A 9,370-nucleotide genomic window follows, 5' to 3' on the forward strand; every position below is an offset into this window, starting at 1 on the left:
CATCATGAGTCTTAAACAAGCCTGCATCTTTCTCAGAGGAGGAACAAGGAGACAAGTAAGACTGAATTGTTTTATGGTTTTATGGTTTTATGGTTTTACAGTAGATGGTGTTATGGTAGTTTTTGACTATTTATGTGTCTTAAGCTTAAAAGTATTCTCAAAAGTCTCAAATGAATTATTAGTATATATATTATCATTGTTTTCTTTTTAATTGGTTCCAGGAAATACATATCTTATTTTCATCTGTTGATCATTCATAGAACAAATATTGTTTTTTTGTGTTTGTTTGCTGGTTGGTTGATGTTTTTTTTTTTTCTATTGTTTTGTTATTTTTTATTTTATTTTTAATTTTCATTTGTTATTTTAAACTAATGGGAAAAGAAGCTTAAAGGACTAGCCCCATTCTGGAGTAGAGGTGGGAGGGCAAACTTTTTAACTGGTGCATTAGGCGGATGCTTTGGCACTCAGTCAGTTTTTGTGCTTTGTCCCTGATTTCAAAGATTACATTTGCACAAAATCTAAACACAAATAAAAACATATGTACATAGTGGCATTCAGCACTCATCACTATAATATTTTGACCTGCAATTGAAATATATAGGAAATCTTCGCTGATGTAATCCCAAAATGAACATGCTGTAGAATTACTGTATAAAAATGTTTTGAGCAGAGATTTAAGAGATGACACAGACTCAGTCCGCCTGAATTCAAGTATCAATCCTCATGTCAAAACACATTTACAGATGTTAGATGTGCTCAAAAAGAAATGTGTTCAGGAATTGTCAGCAATCCATGTTCATAGAATATACAAAACTACCGCACACGTTAATATGTGGTAATCTGAAATTTAAGGTTGATTTATGTATAATATATACTACCTATGAACAGTGTAGCTAAAAACATGGAGGATTAAAAAAAATACTAACCATTGAAAATTACTTTAAAAATTATGATTTGATTGAAACCAGTGTGTTTCAGGAATAATTGAAAGAATGTAAGTGAGTTTTATTCACTTCATCTTTTTCATGAAGACCTCAGATACTACAATATTGGGGGGGGGATTAAAAAGCCTATGCAAAATAATAAACATCTTAGTGTTACAGTAAAAATAATACATGTTTATCATAGTGCATATTGTGGATGTTGCTGGTACATATTACATGTCATTTAGAGATACACTTTGGGGGAAGAATGCGACATATTGAACAAAGGTACAATTAAGTGCATCACAGGTTTAAACAGATGTTAACTGTACATTTGTCACGCCTGAGTTGCACTTAATCCCCTATTTTTTTACCCAAATTTTCTGTCTGAAAAACAATTCCTTGCAATTTTTAAAGTTAAACTGAAAGTTAAAAATATACACACACATACCTACATATATAGAATTGGGACACTAACAATTTCAACAAGTGTGTCAAGCATGTGTTTATTCCACGGAGACTTTATTTTTCATCTGTAGTACTTATGAACTCTGGATCTATTGGTGCTTGACAAGCTCATTATCTTTCAGAGGGACACGATATACAGTAGATGACTGCAGACATTTTGTTGCAAACTAATGTATATAAAGCATATTAACATCATTTCATATTTGTGTCCATATCATTATTTTGCAGACAAGAGCTCTTACACACGATGAGATAGAAGGTAATTGTTGTTTTTATGCTTCAAGATTTACTTGTAAGAGTGCTGTGTAATTCTTTTTACCTTTTCACAGTTTAGTCACATACCACTATCAATGTCCCACATATCTCTGTGTGCTCTCTAGAGTTACGCGAAGCTTTTGTAGAGTTTGACAAAGACAAGGATGGTTTTATAAGCTGTAAAGACTTGGGGAACCTGATGAGGACCATGGGTTACATGCCAACTGAAATGGAGCTGATCGAACTGAGCCAGAACATCAACATGAATTGTGAGTAATGTCTTCAAATGAGGTTGAAGCGAAACGCACAATTAATGCTTTATAACTACATGTTGGAGTGAACCTTGATGAAAAATGAAAATGAAAAACATTGTTTTAATTGGTGTTATTGTACAGGCATTTTAGAGCAATGGTGTTAAAGAAAAGAAAAGTTATTTATTACCTGTTGTGCTCGGACTCTTCTAAAGCATAACATATGTAATAATTTAGGAATATAGCATTTGATTCATTCATTTATTCATTCATGCATTCATTTTAATATGTTATCAAAGTCTAATGCATAGTTCAATGTATGGTTTCTTCAAGACTGGTGATGTAACCTGACCCACATATTAAGAAATAAATAAAAAGATGAATAGTTCTTATTCATGTAGAAATAATCACTGTAGGGCATTCACGTTTTTACTGAGAAAATATTAAAAAACAGTCATAGCTCTGCTTAAAAATTAAATGATTGAAAATAAAATACATTAAGACATTGATCTGACAAACTGCTGCTTGCTGTAAATGAGTATTTATTGTTCTGACAGTTTCTGGAAATGTGTCTCGCAAGCTCTGTGTCCCCTGAGCTCTTTATTTGCATGTTCTATCTTGAAAGAAACTTGTCAAGTGTAAAAACAAGGGGGTTGGAGCAACAACATGAATTTATGGTCTCACTCCACATCAGTAGCAAAATTTACAGCAAAGCACATGTTATCATATATTTTATTATTATATTTAAAAATTAAATATGAACCTGTAGAGATTTGCTTACCTGATAGAACACTATGTTTTGCAAGAATTTCAATCCACTGACATTTTCAAGTTGATCATTTAAAACAAAGAAGATAAATGAGTGGAGAAATCAGTTTTCTGATTACTGCCTGCTTATACTGTAGTTCCATTAGCTATGACATCTGTCTTATCACAGTGGGGGGACGGGTGGATTTTGAAGATTTTGTTGAACTAATGACCCCCAAGCTCGTGGCTGAAACTGCAGGGATGATTGGGTTGAAGGAACTTAAGGACGCCTTCAGAGAGGTGAGCTCAACATACCCTTCCTCTCTTTTTAGTCTTTGGCACCCCATGGTGGATATTCGAAGAATATACTGTCAAAGCTAAAACTTCAAAATTTACAGCACCGCATTATAATTGCAATATGTATCCAAAGGCTTTGCAAAATTTTGTTTTCTTCTTCCTTTCCCTACAGTTTGATATGGATGGTGATGGGGCTATCACATCAGATGAGCTGAGACATGCCATGATAAAGTTATTAGGTGAACAAGCCAGCAAAAATGAAATTGATGCAGTCGTCAGAGAAGCTGACAACAATGGGGATGGAACAGTTGACTTTGAGGGTGAGACACAAGTAGACAAACACACACACACACACACACACACACACAAGACAAAAAATAACATCTGCTGTCTAATTTTGAGTTAGAAGAGGACTGCTCTGTGAGACACAGAAGTTGAAGAATTTAATCATTATTTTAAAAAGTATTATTTATTTATTATTTGAAAAAGGAAATAATTTTATAAATGTTGTTTGTTATTTCAAACAAATCTTATGTGAAAAAAACTTTTCTCAACAATAGGCTATCTGACTTGTGTGGCTCACTAGCACACCTGTGAGCATGTGAGCCATGTTTAATGTTATTATTTTTACCTTAAGTCACAATGTCTGCCATGAAAAAGTTCTATTAATAATGTATTTTTGTCATTTGTTTGTTCAGTTGCACATTTTATAGAAAATGTAAACTTGCCATTGAGAGTCCACAATAAAATAACATTGCTCAAGTGCTTAGACAGCTAAATTGACCTATGTTTACATTCAGTGCCAAAGCAGAAAGTATGTACTGTGGATGTCCTTTCAGCAGTGAAATGAAAATGTATTGCTATTAATCGATAAGAATTTAGCTAATTAATATTTTGTCCATTCTCTTCACAGAGTTTGTGAAAATGATGTCACAGAAATGAGGACAACAGAATGAATGGATGACTGTGAATGGGACGATGCATTTTATTGGACTTTATGCTGATGATAGCCTACTTGTCATGAATAACTTTACTTTATTTCCCTGTTATTTAAGTGGCATCTGTTTCGTGCATGATCATCGAGTTTATTAATTTTAAGTGAACAAAGATGTTTTGTTCTTTTTATTAAAATCGATGAATGTAAAATTATTGTAATTTAATGTCTAGATCTTGATAGTCATAACATTAACTTTCTAGATTAGCAAATTTGGCAAGTTTTTTGTTATCTAATTTGCCCTGAATCTCACAGACCTGTCCTACAGAGCATTGAGTGTACATGTCATTGTCATTGTTCAAAAGGAATAGCAGCACTGTTTTCTCTTGGTGAAACTTAAACAACCATATAGGTCACTTGTCCCTACCTTTGGATACAACGCATAGGAGAGCAACAGTACCAATACCACGTGTAGTGCACCTTTGTTATCATGGTAACAATAATAAACACAGGATTAGAATTATGGAACAGTCATTTTGGTTTGGTTTAATTTAGGTGGAAAAAAATAGTTAGTTAGGCTTTTTGAAAAGATCCCAGTACTTCCTTAAGGTTAGAGGATCTTCATTTTCATGGTTACAATGAACATGCAGTCCTGTGTTTTGCTATCCACCCCAACCTCCACGTAATGCGGCCTTTGGCACCTTCTATGCTACATCACCTAACTTCCTCCATGGCTCCCGTCATAAAACATAACTACAAGTCATAATAAGCTGTCTGCAGAGGAGACTGGATAGCTTTCTACTTTGGCACAGATATTTTAAGGTTCCCAGAGGATGATCCTGAAAGATTTTATCGCTGTTTTCACCAACACTTTCACCAAGCATGCAGTGTGAGCTTCCGTGGCACTAATATACTGATTAATTGCATGATGTGTGCTTACGCAATTTTATTTTTTGCAGGGGTATTATTACGTTTGTCTGTGAAAAACCTTCCAAAATAAAATTTCATAATCAATATTAATTACTAATATGAGTTGTGGTTGACTTAACTGAGCACAAATTAATAGAATAATGTGTATACCAAGCAGATGAATCCACATTTCAGTATCAAGTATAATTGATATTATTTCTGAATGACAGATTGCCACCAGTAATAATACCAAATTTAATTTCCATCCACTTTGCCCATTTGGCATCTTTTATTGAAAATAATCCCACTGATGTTGCTAAAGCTGTTGCATAACAAAAGAACCACATGAAAATTGTTGAGTGTGACAATAGCTATATTTGTCTTTCAAATGAACGTGCTGGTCTTTTAAGGCTATAGAAACAAAGCCAAATATATCCATATATATAGCAAATATAGGCATACAATCCCAGGGAAAACATTAGATATTGCTTGATGAAATTATTTAGGGACCAGTAATAGCATAAGATATAAAACATCATGCTTTGGATATGCAGGTGCCATTATTACAATCAAAAATCGCTGTAACACAGCAAGGTGCATAACCTTGACTTGTGATGATCGGGTGATTGAGTTGTTATTTTATTTGCTCATGAATTTAACAATCAAATATTTTTCCTCAAATTAAATCCAAACAGTTCATAGAGTATATGTCCAGTGATGAACAAATCATACATCATTTAACAACATACATGTACATAGGAGTACATATAAACAATCTGAGGAATAATCTGTCTCACGAGGTGGATTAGTTCAGTCTCTGTAATCCTCATCATGGGACCCTCAGAGGAACAGATGGCAGATAAGACAAAATCACTGCAGTAATTCTCATCTACTGACTGAAAAAATAGTAACCAAAAAAAGAGCTGTGAGAGCTTGATGAAGAAGAATGTATTTTCAAAATGGTGTTTTAGTGGATTATAATCAAAAGGTATTTTCATTGAGTCTACAGACTTATTGTTTTTAAGTAATTCACATACATTTAATACATTTACATTTTTCTTTTATAACACAGTAAGCAGTCAGTTTTGCATTTTTATTCTAATAAAAGTAATATATGTGTTTCCCCATATAAGTTCATCATGTATCTTACAAAACAATCAGCTGTTCTCTATGCTTACTTCATCAATAAGAGTGTATTACTCCTTTGAAAATTGTCAATCCACGATTATGCCTTGCATTTACTAATGTATTGTTACATTTTTCTTTCTTTTTAAGATATATCAGTCTGAGTGTTGTTCATAACATTTATGTATACACAGAGTCAATACTGATTTATTTCTTTGTTATTTATTTGTTATTTGGATTCCAAGAAAAAAATGGAACTGACAAAAACCCTGATATATGCATGTCATATAATATGTAAACCACTAACAATCCACCAATTATAATACTAAACAAAGAAAAATATATTTATAGATAGAAACATACAAGCATACACAGAGGATAGTAATAAGAAGGGAAAGATTAACCACAGTATGTGAAAGTTTATATATTTTGCCATTCATTTTGGAAAATAGAAATAAATTGAAATTTTACATTTATATGATTTTCATGTTTTCACAGTTTTTTGGTTGAACCATAGGTAATCTACATACATTTCAAAATATATTATGGCCTCTTGTCCTGAAGGCATATTAGCACATGCATCAGCAGCTTGAAGTCCAGTTATCATGACAGATAGGTTTCACATGCAAATAGCATTCACTAGCATAGTATATGATGTCAAGATACTTTTTATGTTGTTGTAAGATTTACAATAGTCACCAGATCTGCTCTTCTTGGGTGAGATCTCTTTGTGCTTTCAAATGATATCAGTTTATAGTATGCAGCCAAATCGTCTGGCATGTAGTATTGTCTAACATCATCCATAATAATGCATTCTTGGGGCACTTCCTGGTGTAGACCATAAACCCAACACCACTTGTAAGCGTGGCTAATGGCTTGTATAATTATTAGGGCAAATTCACACAGTGATCCATCAATTTGAATGAGATGCATGACCCACAACAATCAGGGCTAAGGTAAGGCATCCCTGCATGTTGTCCATTGGTAGCGCAGGAGCAAATTCAGAGGTCAGGGCTGAACATGAAGTCCAAAGCTTGTCTCTCTGCAGCAGCCACATTTGGATGCCAGAGGTCCACACTCAAAATGACGCGGGGTCCGGTATCTGGAGGCCCTTTAGAAATAGACAGATACCGTTTTAGCTAAAACTGCAGCCATCTGTTATAAGATACTTCAGTAAAGAGATTTAAATATCACTGCCTGTTTTGTAAACAAATATTATGCATTGCATTTCATTTCTAATAATAAGAATTCAAATAAGAGCAAAAGAGTAAAATTAATGATATCAGCATTTATTTTCTACCGCATTTAATGTGCTAGCAATTGTCTTAACTGTAGTTACATTTTTTAAATGTAAAAGTTTCACTCACCCAGAAATACTATATATGATCACAAATTACAATAAAATTATTTTTTCACTGACCCTTGTGGGAGACGGTGTGAAGAAACGAGTCATCAACCAGAAGGCAGTGTCCCTCTGACCAACACTGAGGCTCTCCTCCCACCACCAGCTCACACAGGGGGGGAGTCTTCAGACCTACAAAAGCAAAGTACGTTTTTAAACTTTTGTTACAGAATATTATGTTTTCACCCAGCTAAGAAGGGCATGCAATCCAGTATTGTGTGTGTTTAAAAAACAGAGGATTATAGCCAGACAGATCTAGTACAAAATGGTTTAAGGGTAAGCTTTCACCCACAAAGTACTACTTTATGCCACAGTTTTTCATTTTTGGTGAAGTAGAAGAAATCTGACGCTGATATATTAGTTGCAGCAAAACAGGTACAAAGTATCCCATACTGTACTGAATTGAATACTTGATACTGAATTTACATTACTTTGAGTATTTCCTTCTGTGATTTTTTTTTGCAAAGTGCCTAGCACACAGCATCCCATTTCGGGTGTTACTGGCATATGAATCAAGCAGTCCGACAGCCAAGGCACTCACCACTGTAGCAGGTAATCACAGTGAAGGAATACTCCCCTCCTAACTGACTAAAAGAGGGGGAATGGAAATTTTGTGCATTAGATGAATGTGGGTTTAGAGGGTAAATCTGTGTATTTTAGATGTCAGAATAGAGTTTTGAATTTTTCTCCTTATAATGTGATCAATTTTAAGATCATAACATTGAGTTCCACGTAAGCTAGAGCAGTTACTGCCGAGTGTGTTGCAACAAATTCCAGTTTTATGTGTGAAATAAAAAGCATGAGTCAGTAGATTTTGACAAGAAGAGTTAGATGCAGATAAATGCAGATAAACCATGATGCGTGTAACTCTTTTACTCACCAAGATGACAACGGAGACGTGTATTGGTGGGTCCATATGAACTTCCCAATGTAGCTCCAGGCCCCAACAGCCAAAATCCAGCAGATCCCAGAGAGTTGCTGCTTATAAAAGTACGTAGGGAGAGAAGCGTCCGGTAGGTGCAGGGACAAGAGCGACAGTTTCCTGCCACGCAGACCCCTGCACTGTACAAAGGAAACACCGCCTGGCCCTGAAAGAGACAACGACCTTCTAGTAATATATGATTCAAATGAGATACATACATCAGAATGAATGAGGATCAATCAATTCCTCCACTTATTAATATCAGAGCTGATAGGTGGAGAAAAAATGAACAATTGTAATCATCAAACTAGATTTATCGTTTTGCCACACACTAGTTTCGGGTTACATCGCTGTTTATCCAGAATCACAAAAAATATTAACCATTTGTGTGAAATGTTGTCATATTTGCTATGTGAATTCTCGAGCTATGGCTAAAACAGGTTTTGGGCTGTAAAAGTGACCTTGACCTTTGACCTTTCACAACTAAAATCCAATCAGTTTGTCCTTGAGTCCAAGAGAACATTTATGCCAAATTTTCCCTTGAGGAGTTCCCGGAATATTGTGTTCACAAGGCCTAAGTCGTGTTTTGTGAGTTCACTGAGACCTTGACCTTTGACCTTTGACCTTTGACCACCAAAATGTATTCAAAATCATTTTATTTTTGAGTCCAAGTGAATATTTGTGCCGAATTCAAAGAAATTCCCTCACAATATTACTGAGATATCACGTTCAGAGTTCTGTGCTACTTTCTTTCAGCAGTTCTTTGCATAACTGATCATAACAATTTCATAGAAAGGATCAAAGTGTTTCTTGTGCTGCTCTTTTCTCTTATTGGCCCTGAAAGATTTTATTGTGTACCTTTGGTCCCAGACAGGTCCATCCAAGTTTTGAGTCAATGCCCCGCTGGTAAACAGCCTGGAATTCAGCCAAGATTACAGGGTAGTTGGCTTCCAAGACCTCAATGTCATGTCGATGAGCATCACGTGGGAAGAAAGGAACACTTGGGACATCTGGCAGGAAGAAGAGATGAGGCTTCTGTATAGCAGAGAGATCATTTAGTCTGACCTAAAGTGAGAACGAAAAAGTGAGAATGAGGAAAATCAATGATTGATTCTTGACAATGCTTCCTTCCACCGC

At 35.0% G+C, this 9,370-nt stretch overlaps 2 protein-coding genes across 3 annotated transcripts in view; one reads left to right on the plus strand and one right to left on the minus strand.

Moving 5' to 3' along the window:
- Positions 1-4: 4 nt before the first annotated feature.
- On the plus strand, positions 5-3,883 carry cabp5b (calcium binding protein 5b). Its single transcript, XM_056402281.1, has 6 exons — positions 5-55; positions 1,620-1,650; positions 1,772-1,915; positions 2,835-2,944; positions 3,114-3,261; positions 3,855-3,883. The coding sequence occupies exons 1-6, from the start codon at positions 5-7 to the stop codon at positions 3,881-3,883; spliced, it is 513 nt and encodes a 170-aa protein (XP_056258256.1).
- Positions 3,884-6,112: 2,229 nt separating this feature from the next.
- asphd1 (aspartate beta-hydroxylase domain containing 1) overlaps positions 6,113-9,370 on the minus strand; it is a 5,766-nt gene continuing 2,508 nt past the window's right edge. For both annotated transcript variants that reach the window (XM_056402279.1, XM_056402280.1), the window contains exons 3-6: positions 9,092-9,298; positions 8,192-8,399; positions 7,330-7,443; positions 6,113-7,020 (exon numbers count right to left, since the gene is read on the minus strand). In XM_056402279.1, the coding sequence (XP_056258254.1) occupies positions 6,911-7,020; positions 7,330-7,443; positions 8,192-8,399; positions 9,092-9,298 (639 nt within the window). In that variant the 3' untranslated portion in view covers positions 6,113-6,910. The remainder of the gene's footprint in view (positions 7,021-7,329; positions 7,444-8,191; positions 8,400-9,091; positions 9,299-9,370) is intronic.

The sequence above is a fragment of the Seriola aureovittata genome, chromosome 17 (assembly GCF_021018895.1).
Source record: "Seriola aureovittata isolate HTS-2021-v1 ecotype China chromosome 17, ASM2101889v1, whole genome shotgun sequence".
Classification (NCBI taxonomy): Eukaryota; Metazoa; Chordata; class Actinopteri; order Carangiformes; family Carangidae; genus Seriola; species Seriola aureovittata.